This window comes from Aspergillus versicolor, assembly GCF_001890125.1.
Source record: "Aspergillus versicolor CBS 583.65 unplaced genomic scaffold ASPVEscaffold_1, whole genome shotgun sequence".
NCBI classification, from domain to species: Eukaryota; Fungi; Ascomycota; class Eurotiomycetes; order Eurotiales; family Aspergillaceae; genus Aspergillus; species Aspergillus versicolor.
The window spans coordinates 1-17,156 of NW_024467524.1; the positions used below are offsets into that span (position 1 = coordinate 1).

General features: G+C 36.9%; 4 protein-coding genes across 4 annotated transcripts; 1 reads left to right on the plus strand and 3 right to left on the minus strand.

The window, feature by feature from the left end:
* Positions 1 to 6,992: 6,992 nt before the first annotated feature.
* Positions 6,993 to 9,299, minus strand: ASPVEDRAFT_35092 (uncharacterized protein). Its single transcript, XM_040810919.1, has 5 exons — positions 8,919 to 9,299; positions 8,780 to 8,856; positions 8,594 to 8,727; positions 7,932 to 8,538; positions 6,993 to 7,873 (listed from the first exon to the last, which is right to left on the minus strand). Exons 1-5 carry the CDS (start codon positions 9,270 to 9,272, stop codon positions 7,375 to 7,377), a joined length of 1,671 nt encoding a protein of 556 aa, XP_040661513.1. The 5' UTR covers positions 9,273 to 9,299; the 3' UTR covers positions 6,993 to 7,374.
* A 1,246-nt stretch (positions 9,300 to 10,545) lies between these two features.
* On the minus strand, positions 10,546 to 11,493 carry ASPVEDRAFT_156541 (glycoside hydrolase family 11 protein). Its single transcript, XM_040808529.1, has 2 exons — positions 11,188 to 11,493; positions 10,546 to 11,114 (listed from the first exon to the last, which is right to left on the minus strand). The coding sequence occupies exons 1-2, from the start codon at positions 11,457 to 11,459 to the stop codon at positions 10,715 to 10,717; spliced, it is 672 nt and encodes a 223-aa protein (XP_040661514.1). The 5' UTR covers positions 11,460 to 11,493; the 3' UTR covers positions 10,546 to 10,714.
* A 1,456-nt stretch (positions 11,494 to 12,949) lies between these two features.
* ASPVEDRAFT_77535 (uncharacterized protein) lies at positions 12,950 to 14,211 on the minus strand (the record flags this gene model as incomplete). The annotated part of the gene is made up of 4 exons (XM_040816402.1): positions 12,950 to 13,313; positions 13,484 to 13,875; positions 13,981 to 14,061; positions 14,134 to 14,211. 4 exons carry the CDS (start codon positions 14,209 to 14,211, stop codon positions 12,950 to 12,952), a joined length of 915 nt encoding a protein of 304 aa, XP_040661515.1.
* Positions 14,212 to 15,460: 1,249 nt separating this feature from the next.
* Positions 15,461 to 17,113, plus strand: ASPVEDRAFT_22794 (uncharacterized protein; the record flags this gene model as incomplete). The annotated part of the gene is made up of 2 exons (XM_040809497.1): positions 15,461 to 16,007; positions 16,050 to 17,113. 2 exons carry the CDS (start codon positions 15,461 to 15,463, stop codon positions 17,111 to 17,113), a joined length of 1,611 nt encoding a protein of 536 aa, XP_040661516.1.
* Between the last annotated feature and the right edge of the window lie 43 nt (positions 17,114 to 17,156).

A 17,156-nucleotide genomic window follows, 5' to 3' on the forward strand; every position in this document is an offset into this window, starting at 1 on the left:
CCTAAGTTCTTATATTTAATATTTATAGGTAGATTAGTAATAAAATCTATACTAATTTATTTTTAAAATATTATAGGGACTAGTAAAGATTTTAATAATTCTTATTACTTTTTATATAATATTTATAATCCCTGGTAAATACTATAGATCTTATAGTAATTTATAATAAACTTCTATATATTCTACTAGAAGAATCTTTATTATATTAATTCTAAGATTTTTTTTTTTATAAAGTATCCTATAATTAGATTATTATATAACTTTATAAGAATTTCTATTTATAGCTAGTAATAGTCTAGAATATATAATTTTCTCTAGTTATAAAGAAGCCTATCCTGTATAATCTAATAATATTATAGTTATAGAGTATTCTTATACTAGTCTAAGTTCTTTATATAATATTTATAGTTATAAATTATCTTTTAAATTTTTTTTATAAATAAATTTTTTTTTAAGAGTTTTAGTAAACTCTCTAGTAACTTTTATAAGAAGTTATTCTAAAATAGTCTCTCTTTTTTATAAAATTACTATATCTTTTTTTATAAAAACTCTAACTCTAGAAGTTATACTAAGAATACTATAGCTATAGCTATAAGCTAGTCTTTATTAAACTAAAAAGAAATTATATTCTTTATAATACTTATACTATAATTATTATTTACTATAGTAACTTTAAGGGCTTGATTCTTACTAATAACTAGCTTAAATATAAATTCTAGTTATAAAAGTAGTCTCTATTTTATTTATATTATATAACTATTTAGGTCTTTTTTATATTAATTATTTTTTATATAATTAATTTACTGTGAGAGTCTATTTATAGGATTTAACTTTTCTATATAATAGATAATCTAAAATCTAAACCCTACCAGGAACTAGAACTAGTAAATCTATATTTATAAAAGTATTTTTTAAGATAACTAAAATACTATTAAAGCTTTATAATCTATAATTATCTTAACTTTTTATAAACTATTTTATAGGTAGTATCTTTACTTATAAAAGAATTTTATAATAGTTAGTAGTTCTTATTTATTTATTATATAGTTTATTTTACTAGATAATAATTTCTATAAGAAAAATACTACAGGCCTCTATATTATATTTAGATATAATTAAGTTAGAACTCCTAAGAGTTCTCTACTAGAGATATCTATCTTAACTTATAAGAGTAGATTTTTAATAAAATAATTTAACTAAACTATCTCTATAAATCTTTTCTTAAGAGTATTTACTGCCTTACAGGCTTTAATTATTATAACTAAACTCTAATCTTTAATAGTTTTTACAGGGCTATTAGCTAGCTTATAAAAAAAATTAGTTAAATCTATAGTAATCTTTATATAATAATAGATAAATCTATAATACTAGTTTATAAAATCTAGAAAGGCTAGAATATTATAAACTATCTCTAATATTAGCTAGTCTTAGATAGTAGCTATTTATAATAGCTCTATCTCTATTTTTTATAGAGTAATAATATATCCTAAAAAGTTAATCTATTATATTATAAAGAAGTACTTACTTTATTTATAGTATAATCTAGCTTTATAAAGCCTCTTTAGTATCTTATATATATATTATTAATATTCTACTATATCTTATAAGAAAATAATAATATTATTAATATATACTATTAGTATAATATCTAGTAAGTTATAAAATATCTAATTTATAAATCCTTAGAATATTATAGAAGTATTAATTAGTCTAAAAAATATAATTAAATATTTAAATAATCTATATTTTATATAGAATATTATTTTTTACTTATCTCCTATAGCTATATAAATATAGTTATAGATATTATAAAGATCTAGCTATATAAAGATCTTTATACTACTTAGTTATAAAATTATTTTATTAATTAATAATAGTAGATATTAATTCTTTAATATTATTATATTTAACCTATAAAAGTTTATATATATCTAAATATTACTATCTTTTTTTACTATATATAATAATAGGATACTTATAGAGGATTAAGATACTTAGATCTAACTCTTTATAAATATTATCTATATATATTTATATATCACGGCCGATTCTTATAGAGAATAATAATATATTAATTTAAATAATAGATTCTTTCTATTTTCTAGTTTAATCTTTAAGTTAATATCTTTATAATAAGAAAATAACTTCTATAGTTCTATTTTTAAAAATATACTTATAAATTTATTATATTACTCTAGTAGCTCTTTACCTATAATATTATTTTAATTATCTATTATACTTATTATAAAGATCTTGCTTTAGTCTTTATAAATAGTAATCTTAAAGTCTTTTATAAAAGTAATATCTACTAATATTTTATATAAATTAAAGATATATTCTCAGGCTATCTAATTTATAGTTAGATTATAGATTATTAACTAGAATATCTCTAGTATTATCTCTATTATATCTAGAGATATTATTATAAAAATATAAAAGATTTACTATATACTTTATAAATTTTAAAAATTAAACTTTATCTTTATAATTTTATAATTCTATAACTTCTTTTTATTTACTATTTATATATAGATCTAGTAAGAGAGTAGCTTCTATCCTACTTATTTTATAAAAAAAGATAGTATAATATTAATAATATTTTTATAATTTATTAATATCTTATAATCTATTATAATACTATTTAATAAGGAAACTCTTATAGCTAAAAAGATTTTTTCTATTATAAATTAATTCTTATTAATAACTAGTTATTAAATATCTATTATTATTATAGTTATAAGGTCTCTTTATTATATAATTAATACTTAATTTACTATAAGTCTAGGATAGTTTAGCTTGATATATCCTAGCTTATTATAATTAAAGTATTATAAATTCTAATTTTTATTATTAGAGAATTTTTTTTTCTTATTCTTAAAATATTCTAGTCTATTATATTTTTATAAAATCTTAAACTTCTCTCTATTTACTTATAAAAGACTATTCTTTTATAATAGATAGTTTATAGATTTTATTCCTTAATTAAGCTACTCTTATAGTAGTACTAGAAGACTTAGTTATAGCTTTATAATAAGAGATATTAATTCTATAAGTATAGTTAGGAACTATAGCTATTTATAAATCCTTTACTTAATAGCTACTAGATAGGATTTAAAAAATATTTATAGTATAATAGTATTAGTATCTAAGCTCTTATCTCTAAATTTTAACTACTACTTATACTAGTATTAAAGATAAGTATAATTATTTTTATCTTCTATAGCTTATATATAGAGGGCTTTACTTTATATTATATAAAATTTATCTACAGGGTCTTCTAATTATAATTATAAAAACTTATAAAAATTATTTTATATAGAATTATTCTTTATAGCTAACTCTAACTTCTAGATTCTTTAAAGAGTTAAATTAAGATAGAGTATTATAAGATAAAGAAGATTCTTATTTAAATAGTTACTAATATCTCTATATATCTTAATCTTTTATATGAAGCTACAGTAATTTATATAATTTATTATATAGTACTATTCTTTCTTTACAGGTATCTATAATAGTAGCAGGTATTTTAAGGGTAGTATAGAGAAAATAGATCTATTATAATTATATTTTTTTATTATTTATAATATACTAGTTCTCTATTAGATTACTATAATTAACTCTCTTTATTCTTCTATATTATAGATCTTCTATATTTATCTATAAAGCTCCTCTAGCAGTAAATCTATAAGGTCTTATTATAAAAAGGTTACTCTACCTTTCTGGTTAGTTATAGTAGATAATTATAAAAAATCTAGCTTATTACTTAATACTATTATAAGGTTTATTTATAAAGAATAAATTATTACTTTATAAGAGAATTCTAGGGCTTGCAAGCCTTATTATATATTAAGTATTATTATCCCTGATAGACTAAATATAAAGTAAAATATTAAAATTATAAGATCCTTAGTCTTAGGGTTATTATAAGTAGTATAAAAAAATATAATATACTTAAATAATAGAGAATATAGTCTTACAAGAGTAAGATTTTAAGAATTAAGAATAATTAATAGATTAATACTAAAGTTCTAAGTATATACTCTTTATAAAGTAAAGAGGTATCTCTCTAGCTAAGTCAGCTTCAGGCTGACTTAGCTTGCGAATACTTAGTCTTCTTCGCAGAGGCCTTACAACTAGTTTATAAAATCTAGAAAGGCTAGAATATTATAAACTATCTCTAATATTAGCTAGTCTTAAATAATAACTATTTATAATAGCTCTATCTCTATCTCTTATAGAGTAATAATATACCCTAAAAAGTTAATCTATTATATTATAAAGGAGTACTTACTTTATTTATAGTATAGTCTAGTCTTATAAAGTCTCTTCAGTACTTTATATATATAATATTAATATTTAGCTATATCTTATAAGAAGATAATAATATTATTAATATATATTACTAGTATAATATCTAGCAGGTTATAGAATATCTAATCTATATATTCTTAAAATATTATAGGAGTATTAGTTAGTTTAAAAAATATAATTAAATACTTAAATAATCTATATTTTATATAGAATACTATCTTCTACTTATCTCTCTTTATAATTTAGATTTAGTTATAGATATTATAAAGATCTAGCTATATAAAGATCTTTATACTATTTAGTTATAAAATTATCTTATTAATTAATAGTAGTAGGTATTAATTCTTTAGTATTATTATATTTAAATTATAAAAGTCTATATATATTTAAATACTACTATTTTTTTTTACTATATATTATAAAAAGGCACCTGCAGAGGATTTAAATATTTAGATCTAATTCTTTATAAGTATTATCTATATATATTTATATATTATAGCTAATTCCTGCAGGGAAAAATAATATATTAATTTAAATAATAGATTCTTTTTATCTTCTAGTTTAATCTTTAAGTTAATATTTTTATAATAAGAAGATAACTCCTATAATTCTATCTTTAAGAATATATTTATAAATATATTATATTACTCTAGTAGTTCTTTATCTATAATAATATTTTAAATATCTATTATACTTATTATAAAAATCTTATTTTAATTATTATAGATTATAATCTTAAAATCCTCTATAGAGATAATATCTACTAATATTTTTTATAAATTAAAAATATACTTCTAGGCTATCTAGTTTATAATTAAATTATAGATTATTAACTAGAATATCTTTAGTATTATCTTTATTATATCTGGAGATACTATTATAAGGATATAGAAGGCCTGCTATATACTTTATAAGTCTTAGAGATTAAGCTCTATCTCTATAATTCTATAATTTAGTAACTTCTTCTTATTTATTACTTATATATAGATCTAATAAAAGAGTAGTTTCTATTCTACTTACTTTATAAGAAGAGATAGAATAATATTAATAGTATTTTTATAGTTTATTAATACTTTATAATCTATTATAATATTATTTAGTAAGGAAATCTTTATAATTAAGAAGATTTTTTCTACTATAAATTAGTCCTTATTAATAACTAGTTATTAGATATCTATTACTACTATAATTATAAGGTCCTTCTATTATATAATTAATACTTAATTTATTATAAATCTAGGGTAATTTAGCTTAATATATTCTAGCTTATTATAATTAAAGTATTATAGATTCTAATTTTTATTATTAGAAAATTCTTTCTTTTTATTCTTAAAGTATTCTAGTCTATTATATTTTTATAAGATCTTAAACTTCTTTTTATTTTTTTACAGGAGACTATTTTTTTATAATAATTAATTTATAGATTTTATTTTTTAATTTAACTATTCTTATAGTAGTACTAGAAGACTTAGTTAAAGTTTTATAATAAAAGATACTAATTCTATAAGAGTAGTTAAGAATTATAGCTATTTATAAATCCTTTACTTAATAGCTACTAGATAAGATTTAAAGAATATTTATAATATAATAATATTAATATCTAAGCTCTTATTCTTAAATTCTAACTACTATTTATACTAGTACTATAAATAGGTATAATTATTTTCTCTTTTTATAGTTTATATATAAAGAGCTTTATTCTATATTATATAAAGTCTATCTACAGGATCTCCTAACTATAGTTATAGAAATTTATAAAGATTATTCTATATAGGATTCTTTTTTATAGATAACTCTAACTTCTATATTCCTTAAAAAGTTAAATTAAGATAGAATACTATAAGATAAAGAAGATCTTTATCTAAGTAATTACTAGTATCTCTATATATCTTAATCTTTTATATAAAGCTATAGTAGTTTATATAATTAGTTATATAGTACTACTCTTCTTTTATAGGTATTTTAAATAGTAAGAAGTATTTTAGAACTAGTAAAGATAAGATAAATCTATTATAATTATATTTTCTTATTATCTATAGTATAGTAGATCTATATTAGATTATTATAATTAATTTTTTTTACTTCTCTATTTTTCTAATCTATTCTATCTATCTATAAAGCTTTTCTAGCGGTAGGACTTCCAGGCCTTACTATAAAGGAGTTAAAGTAGTCTTATAACTAATATATAAAGTAGTTTATAAAGACTTGGACTCTTTACTTAGGGATATTATAAGATTTATTTATAAGAGATATATTATATTAGATTTTTATTATTATTCTAGTGCTTGTGAACCTGATTATATATTAGATATTATTACCCCTGATAGACTATATATAAAGTTAAGTATTAAAATTATAAGGTCCTTAGCCTTTAGGGTTATTATAAATAGTATAAAAGAGTATAATACACCTAATAATAAGAAATATAGTATTATAAAGCTGGATTTTAAGAATTAAAAATAGTTAATAGATTAATACTAAAGTTCTGAGTATATGCCCTTCGCGAAGTGAAGGAATATCTCTCTAGCTGAGTCAGCTTCAGGCTGACTCAGCTTGCGAATACTCAGTATTCTCGCGGAGGCCTCACATATACTATATATATAATAATAGATTCTAGAATTTAAAATTATAGCTATAGGAAAATAAGTCTTATTCTTACTTTTTATAAAATCTATAGCTCAGCCGGAGCTATATAAGAGATATAATTATATAATCTTTTTTAATCTAGTTATAGTCTATCTAGGGTTAGCCATGTCTAACAAACCGGGTGGACCCTAATCCGGTCATACATACGGCCGGATACCGCCTGTGGGTTAGGGCTAGGGCTAGTCCCATAACCTGGTCCGGCCTGGGCCGTGACAGGACCTTATATAAGCCTAAACTCGACCGAACTCGATTGTGTACAAGTCTAGCCGTGACATAGACCCAGGAGGTTCAGGCCAGGTTAGGTATAGGATTTCAGGGCAGGTTGTGAATGTCTATTGGGGCGTAGTTGAAAGCTCAAGTAAGGTATAGGATCCGGCCGAAAATCATGAAATGGGGAAACTAGATCCGCTTGCTCCGTCAACTCCTGCCGAGGTACATCCTTAGCTCATCTACCCAGGACCTCGGGGTGAATATATTCCCAGCATGCAAGGCCGAGTCAATACCGTTGATGGACTTGACATTGTCGCGGATCTCTTTAGCAATGTGGGAATCTGCAGGCATGACTGTGGCATCTGCCGAAGCCTCTCCTTCCGCAGTGCTTGCTGCACCCTGATCAGAGGAATTTATGGGCCTTGTCTGGCAGTGAGCATCAAACTGTGAGGTGAGCGCTTCCATGGACGAGTCATGGATTAAACCGATGCTCTTGAGACCCACATCATGCTGGACCTCATACACGCGCCCAAAGTGGATCCGAGCAGAACTGGGCAATGCTGTGGATGGATGCTCGGCTTTTAGGCGTATGGGTTGAAGTTTGATGCCTTTTTCTTTCGGCAACAAAGGGGGAATATCTTTTGAGGAGTGGAGTATAGAAAAGAGCTCTTGGTCAGGTTGGTCAGAGCTTCCCCTTCCAGCATATCTGTATGTAGAAAATGGTCAGTCATGGTAAATGTGCCGCAAGTCTGCACAGTACGCACGTGTGTATACCAAGGCAAAGGCAGGATTCAGTGCCCTGTCGGACAACAACAAACCGGCGAAGCATAATGGATCCAACCCAAGGATCATGTGCGTTGCTGGCAGGGAGCCAATCGCTGAGTTTTCGGACGAGGTCCTCGATTTGACCACTGGATAGCACAGGGCGATCTGTACCCATTTCATCTAAACCTATATATTTATGCCTCTGATATCGGCTTGACTTATCCCGCAGTTCAAGGTATTGCGCGTTGTGATTTACTCTGAAGTGGTTGTCAACCCAAAAGGCCTTGTGGAACACGGCCTTGGTTGAACAGAGATGACATCGAACTCGACCGTCGTCTAGGACACTCCCGAACTGGAACATTGCAGCCAGTGGGAGCTTATGAATATCCTTGAGGTTCTTCTTCTGCCGGATAGCTCGTTCCTTCTCACGCTCATGAATGTTTGGAATTGATTTCAAAGGGACCCATTCGAATGGCAGACTTCCCCAATTAATCATTGTATGAGTATCTGTTGTATGCAGCAACAGCCTTCCTTCAACAGCCACCGAGAATACCTGGCCAGGCCTAAAAAAGTCTGAGGCCTTGGCTCGGGGCACCATGCCAAAGTCTTAACCGGAAGTTAGCTGGCATGCACCACACCATGTTACAGTACCAGCACTTACTGGGGCTTGAACAATTTGTGCTTTTATTTGTGAGAGTGGCACATAATTTAACATGCGGAAAGCCACACTTGGAGGAGCCTTCACTCTGACCTACTCGATAAAATTTCACTGAATATCCGAGTTGGCTCTCAGTGCTACATCTAGTATTAGTGATGTTGTTCGTTCCTGAGTATAGATGTGCAGTACTTGAACCAACAGGCCATCTGTATTAGAATGCTGAGAGACAGCAAGTTCGAATTAAGGATCTCGGAGAGTCTCTTTATCTACAGGAAGGCTGGTTGTCAGCACGTTTCCTAAGAATCCACAGGGAATGTCATGCTCTCACCTCGTCAGGCATCTTCAACGACCATTTACTTTTCAAGTAAATGTCTTTAACCGGCTTTCCAGATCCCCCTGTCTGTAGACCCTCTCGATAATGGTCCAATCTGACCATGAACTCACCCATCGCCTCGTTGATTCCGTTGGTAAGGAAGAGGACGGCATTCAAAGTCGACTGGGCAAGTTGGTTAGCCGCCCGGAGTTGCTCAACTTGGAGGAGGACTTTGTGCACGATGAGAAACTTCGAAGTCAAAGTTCGGTAGTCTCTTGATGTGCCTTTCGTTTCCGAGAGCGACTTGTAGAGCTTGTAAGCCAGGCTTGCCCCGGCGAGGAAGTCTCCGACACTGAACCCAAAGGACATGGTGAGTGCGGGCACGTTTGTTGAGAGAGTTGAGATAAAGTCTTCCTAATTCAGGATCTTATCAAGAATACCCCGCTGACAGTAAGCATGGGGGGTCTGTGCTGCACCTCCACGTCAATGTTGCATGCACATTCCCTCAAGGCTTGTCTGATTGGCTCTTTGTGCACAAGACTCGCAAAATATTATTGGGAGGTGCGGCGAGGCTGAATCCAGAAGGTCGAACAGCAGCCAAGGCTCCTTTCCCTCCCAGAAGCAAGGCGGACTGCGGCTGTGTGTATCTTTGCTCCAGATACATTTCACTGGAGAGTGGTCTAAGGTTAATGCTATTAGGCCTCGAGATGGTCCGACTCAGGTTCCAAGGTCTCGGACCACGAGTTGAACCTCATGGAACCTGAATTGCATAAATATGCCAAGACCTTCCTCTTTCGGCTGAATAAATTGATGACTTGGATAAGGAGGCGCTGCAAGCTCGAGCTGCGATGAAAAGAATGGACCCTTAGAATAATAGTATGCCTTGAGCTTTATGGTTTAATTTGATTTGAAAACACTCAAGCGTCAACTATCAAGGCTGTACGAGCAAGTGGCCAGGTCAAAGGAGTCTATCTACATAAATGTCATATGATACTTATATACTCATTAATCTTCACAAGCCCTATCAGTCTCTAAAGTAGCATTTATAGCCGTAAGCTCGTAGAGGGTTCCAGTGAAAATAGTTGACTAGCAATGGACATATATATATTTATATGGGAAATGATTTCAAGGAACTGACCATCCTACAAGATTACCTTTATTGTCCCGTCAATAGAGACCTGATATTACTATATACTTACAGACCTAGTTACTACACTCGTAGCGATTCTGTTTTCTTTACCTAGTCTAGGAGAAACAGATAGTTATTTATGGTCTTCTGACACGCACTCTCTATAGAGGGTACTCAGTATTGTACCTACTTTCTTGAAGAGGTGCGAAGACCACAATCGCTCGGTCAGTGAAGTGGTTCCTTACCTCACTAACTAGCTTGGTATATCCTCTATAATAGGCAGCATCTCGGCTTCCTTATAGGCGTCTTTTCATCCTGCCAAGTATAATAGAACATCATGTCAGCGGAAATGTGTTTGGTAGCACCTCTTCCGTGCCTTTTCGGCTTACCTATCGTTCGGCTTGTCGGAGATCACGGCTCCTACATATATGACGCTTTATATACTGTCTACTATGCTTTCGTCTTCCTCGCACACAATGGCCTGCTTGGCATACGCATTACTACGCGATTCCCATCAAATCAAAACCATAAGAACAACCAGTGTTCTATTCTAAGCAACATCGACTAAGGTCACATTTAATGTACACAAGCATGTTGAATACTTTCACAGTACCAAACCAACCCGTAGCTCACATATGATCCAGCTCATACTGTTCAGTCGAAAGAATAATAAGTCATGGACTTAAGAGACAGTGAAAGAAGCCGAGCCACTCGACTGATATCCCTCAGTAGCAAGGATCATGTAGTTGTGGGTGCCAAGCTCCAAGCCGCTCTGAGCCCAAGCATCAAAATGGTTCTGCACAGTAACCGTGCCGCTGGTGCGGTGGTCGGCGCGAACAGACCAGAACTGCGTGAAAGTAGCAGTACCCTCGATGCTGGGCGCGTCGGTCCGAGTAGTCTTGAAGATTTTGTAAGTGCTGCCATCACTCTCAATCGAGCCCAGCTCCTCTGCCTCGCTGGAAGGGTCGTAGGTGCTGAATGCCTCGACGATGTAGTACTCAATCAGAGGCGAGGTGGTCCAGCCATACACGGAAACATAGCTGTTACCGCTGGGCTCCCAGGTGCCGTCGTAGGTCACGCTCCTTTACGCACGTAGATTAGTTACTGCAATATATAGGATATATGATGAAGATGGGGTGTCATGTGAGGACTTACTGGCCCTCACCCGGGTTCCAGCCCTTGCCAGCGACAAAGTTGCCGCTGTCCTGCCAGGTGACACTGTAGCTTCCCCCGTCACCGTTGGTGTAGCTCACAGAGCCGCCACCATCAGTCCAGAAGGAATAGTAATAGCCGTTGTTGGTGCCAGTCTCGGAGTCGGAGATTTGGCGCTTGTAAAGGTTGAGCATGGCATCGCCATTGACGCCAGGCAGAGCCAATACGGGCACGACAGCTGCGGCCCCAAGGGCAAGAATGCGCGAGAGGATCATTTTGCTGGTTTGTTGGTGTTTGATTATGAGATGCGATGTTGAGGGAGGGTGATGTTGGGGGACATGAAGCCGGTATTTATATCGTTGTTTTGGCAGCTCTATTTAGCCAGAAGAGTCCATAATCCAGCAATTGCGGATGTTTGAGGATTCGGCAGAAGCACTCAAGCTCAGGCCTCATCTCAATGCCTCAGACGACGCCAAGCTGAAAAGTTCCTGGGATCGGCGTTTCAGATCGGTGATCTCTACTCTGTCCGGACGCGGCCAGTAGCCCGAGAAGGACTAAGCCCCTACTATGGTGTCCAAATCCGAGGCGGAATGTGGGTAAGTCTGAGGTTGAGTTTCATCTCAGAACTTAAAGTCTAGAACCAGAACAAGTGCCGGCTAAATGACGCGACAGATGGTGGTGGGGTGAGTACATTCAGCCTTATTGCGAGGATGGACCTTCCACCTGACATCACCTGTATCATCAACAGAATCTATTGCCTCGTGGTGTTGGAGGGGAGTTGAATCAATTACCCAAGAGGATAATTTGCCCTCCGACGCCCAGTCCCTGGCTGAAACGTCGGGTGGGACTACAGCATTATTCTAGGCTATTCACATTTTCCAAAGAGAGTGACATGGCCATTGTCGTTCATTGTAGAAAGAGTAGCGGACAACAGTGTTATGAGGCAATGTGCAAGTGCGGCTCTGACATTCATGGCATCTTGCTCATTTGCCGAAGTAATCACATTCTTAGCCTGCAAACCACCTATCATCCCAGTACAATGGGCCTGAATAGTTTGTCGAACTTTATCCGAAACACTTAGAGCATCAACAAGCACTGGGAAGTCAGAAAAAGTATAGTGCTGCTATTCATTCCCTGTGCACCACTATTCATTTCTGTAATTATCACTATACCTTTTAAACATCACATTTACTTTTCATAACCAACCTCTCAAGGGCAAAGCTTTCCGCCCCCTAGGAGTTGCTCAATACTGGAGCATAGAGATTGATTAGGTCATGCTAATAAACTAACTAACTATAAGCTAACTATAAATGGTGGGAGGCAGTTAAGCCGAAGTTCACCCATTAGGGCTACAGTGCATGCTGGATTCTTCACAGAGTGGTGTCAAAGTGCGAGACGCGAACTATGTGCAACAGCAACAGGTCTTCCTACTAATCAAACCAGAGCAAGATGAGCAGATTATTTGCCAAGTGCCCAGAAACAACTATACAATTATTTACGCGGCAACGTTCGGGCCGGACAGGGCGTGTTCGGACCGGACCTCAGGCAACAGGCAACCCTGTTACAGTGGGCAATTTTGAGCTGTTAATTATAGTAGTGATTCTCATCTTGTGAAGTCTCAACTTTTAAAGTAAGAAAGGGTTAAAATAAAGCCGAGAAAAACGAGTAAGTAGAAAAAAAAAATAAAAAAAAAAATAAAAAGAAAAATAAAAAAGAAAAAAGAAAGAGAAAGAGAGAGAGGCAAAACAAGACTATCTACCGAACTCTACCTGCTGGTAATTGAGACCTTTGAAAACCTGTCCTCAAGCACAACAAGGCCCCCCGCCTGCGCCTCAGACCAAATAGCAATCTCCTCCTCGTCCTGAACTCGCAACCCTCTTTCTCCCGACCCACACCGCGCGCTTCGGCCAGGGAATATCAGGACAGACTGTGGCCCCGATCTCGACACAGTAGAGGCGGTCAGGATCCCCGTTTTGCAAAGCAGAGGCTTCAGCGTCATTGCGGCAGTACAGATGATGTTGACACCGAACTCAACGTCCATGCAGATGTTGAGGTTCTCCGCGGCGCGTTTGGGGATCTGGAAAAGGCGGTAGGTAAAGTATATTCGGGCGATTGCTGCGATGCTTGCACTGATTTCGACACCGGAGGCATGGTTAGCTACGTGAATGCTGCGGTTGGCTGCATAATGAGAAAGCAGGCCCGATAGTGGCAGTGGCAGGCATTTGTAACATCGGGGGCACGATCGATGCACGATCCATCGGATCCATGTATGTTGCTAGATAATAGGGATAATACTCACAGCGACCCAACAGCAATCGTAACGCCGACTGAAATTCTCAACAGCATGCGCATCTGCAACTTGCGGAGCACGACCGCAGGAATAACGATGCCTAGTACAAGGTCCACGACCAGCAGAACTCCGGCGTGGACTAGGAGCGATATTCCCCACGTGTTCTGTACATGGCAGGTGCCCTCAACAGCAGGTCCTTCCCAGAGCTTGCGAACGGGCTCGCAAGAGAACAGGATCCAGAAGAACTCGAAGATGGTGATGATCGTAGTGGCGATGGCGAGGAGGATAATCGTCCCTGTCAGGGCTTTGCTCAGCGCGATCCTGTACAGCGTGACACAGAAGGAGAGCTTGATTATCCATGTTCCGGCTGTGTAGAAAAGGACCATGAGCCAGTTGGCTATCTAGAAGTTGTCAATGTGGGTTAGCGGACTTTTTATGGAGAAGCAGGGTGATATCCTGGCCGCATTGGCAGGCATATCAAGATGAAGGGTATGGGAGCGACGCACGATGATTTTAACACCAGCCGCTACCCTTTCGCTGTCTCCCAAGCCGACATAGAGGGTGATTGCGCGCGTAATGTATACAAACTTTGCGGAAGTGGTTAGCAAGAGTGGACGCACAGCACGCTTCCGAATCCGTAGCAAGAATCCGAAACTCACAAAAGCGAGTATACTCAGGTAGTCATCAAGCGCAAGAGCCTTCATAAGCCCCAACCGCGTAAAGACACGCAGAGCCATGAACAGAGTAACAAAACATAGCAACACGGTCTGGACAAGCTGCGAAGTCTGCATTGCATCGCGTGCGTGCCGTGCACGAATACAAGATAAGACACTATGACAAAGAAGAGTGATATGAAGATAATCTCGGCAGGAAAATATATTGCAGGGTTTAACTGCAGGGACGAACGAAGGGGAGGACTCACGCTCATAAATGTGGGGACCCCACACACTCCCGGTAATTGCGGAGAAGAAAGTCTTGCCTGGCTCTCCGGTTCGAATTAGAATTCGAACTTGACCCATGGTTACTAGGGCCCTGAAGTTGTGTGCCCGTATGCAGCCTGCTCCCAATATCCTGTGCTGTGTAACTCAGTTGCTGTAGGCAGGACTGTCATGGCCGATTGTAGGAACTGGGATATGACGGCTTGATAGTAGGCTACTGGTGGTTGGACTTCCGGGTGCTTGAACCCCTTTCCTACTTTACAGACATGTGGCGACAAAGTGTGATGGTCGCCCTGGTAGGGCAGTACACACAAATCCAGATTCTCTTCTAGACTGCTATCCTGGAGACCTATACAACGCGTCTACATGGTGTTATGATAACTTGGAACTTGTCACTGCTTAGTTATTAGTATTCAAGTCTTTCATGGGTTCACTGTTGTCTAATTCAGCCCACACCAACCCGTTGAATCTAACCCGAATTCAACCTAACCCCGCTGCGGGTTGAATGAATGGCAAACCCCTCCGGCAAGGGATTGGTGCGTGTTTTCTGGGCTGCTGGTGCCACTTTCTGCGGGGGTAACAGACAAGTGGTAACCACTTTGCATGTTATTGGGATCCTGTGATGAACCTCGGTGAGATATGGCGGTGCCTGTGCCTTACTATTGGAAGCACCGCGGTATATCTTCATGGGCCCGTGAAGAAGTTCAACGGTTTGCAACCTGGCTAAGAACTCAAATCCCGCATCAACTGCCGCATACAGTTCCCGAAACTGTGTGCCGTGAAGATCTTCGGGCCCTAATATACTCGCCGTGTGATAGTCTACTGCAATTCGAAGCTGAGATCGTACGGGCCGGTTCCGGAAACGAGCTAACGGGAGCACACTGACAGATGTCAGTCGGCTGGTCATGCATGTTGACCCTTGCTGGATTAGCAGACCTATTCAGTCGGATGGAAATGTATATATATACTGCCTTTCAACAGTAGCACCATTAAATCGAGGCACAATCAATACCAATTGAATATCCAGTGCAAAGGTTCCTTAATCATCATGAAGCTTCAACTACTGGCATTCGCTGCGGTGGCTCTAGCAGCTCTAGAGAAACGTGCGCCCTCCGTCGAGATCGCCAATGGAACCATTATCGGTGGAAGCAGCGACAACGTCGAGTTCTTCAAGGGAATCCCATTTGCGCAGCCCCCGGTGGGTAATCTGCGATTCCAGCGTCCGAAGCCATTCGATTCGAACTTTGGCGAGTTAGATGGCACCAAGACCGCATCCGTGTGTGTGCAGGCCGACGGTTCTACCGGGTCCGAGGACTGCCTGAAGCTTCTTGTCCTTCGTCCAGCCACCCGCCCCAGCACCAAAAAGCTGCCCGTGGTCGCGTTTATCCACGGCGGTTCCTTTGCCGCCGGCGGTGCCGAAGATGGGAACGACGGCACCACGCTGGTCGCGAAGGCAGCCGAAATGGACCTGCCGTTTATCTTTGTCTCCATCCAGTACCGCCTTGGTGCGTTCGGCTTCTTGCCGGGCAAGGAGATGGTTGGCAATGCGAACTTGGGACTGCGTGATCAGCGACTGGCTATCGAATGGGTCCATGGTATGAATACAGCCTCCAATACACACTAAGCGTCGGACCTAGCATTAACCACGGAATTGGATACAGATAACATCGCTGCATTCGGCGGGGACCCGGACAAAGTGGTTCTCTACGGCTTCAGTGCAGGGTCAATGTCCACACTAGATCACACAGTGATCAACGGAGGCAACGCCGACGGTCTTTTCCGCGGCGTCATGCTGGGATCAGGGTCTATTTTGCCTGCCCTTCCTGTAGACCACCCCAAGGCCCAAGACGTGTATGACACGGTGGTTTCTCGCGCAGGCTGCAGTTCCAGCGGTACTAATAATAGCCTTGACTGCCTGCGAGCACTGGACGCCAAAGTGCTGCAAAAGGCCGCATACAGCCTGAGTACAGAATATGGCCACTTGGGCATCAACCTGCCTTATTTCCCGCGTCCTGATCCCTCAGACGAATTCTTCGCCGTCAGCCCTGACGCCGCCATTAGCCAGGGTAAATTCGCCAAAGTGCCCGTGCTGAGCGGAGACACAGAAGACGAGGGCACCTTGTTCGCGTTGACGCAGGCAAATATCACCACCGACGCAGAGCTGAAGGATTACATAGCCACCTATTTCCCGGGCCACGAGCAAGACAGCAAAACTCTAGTCTCCAAGTACCCCGACGACAACGGGATAAGTGGTTCCCCATACCGCACCGGGCTCGAGTACAACGTCTTTGGCCAGTTCAAGCGCCTCGCGGCGATCCTGGGCGATCTTGCCTTCATCTTTGAACGCCGCTTCCACCTGCAGCATGTCTGCTCGCATGTGCCATGCTATTCGTATCTGAACTCTGCCATTCATGGCTCCAACCCTCTCGGCTCCTTCCACGGCTCGGATGGGATGGTGCTGCTCTCCAATGTCTCGACTGTCCCGGCTCAGACCCAGCAGCGCTATGCGATATCATTTATAAGCACCCTTGATCCCAATGGCGGTGGAATATCCAGCCCGCTGATCCAGTGGCCAAAGTATACCCCGTCCGACGCTCAGCTGGTCCATGAGGAGGGATTTAAGAATGAGCTTACCACAGATGACTTCCGAGCTAAGCAGTATGACTTTTGGAGCGAGAATATTGAGAACTTCCGTCTCTAGATATCCCCAGCTTGCGATAGTGGCTTGCCTCGAAGGTCTCGAC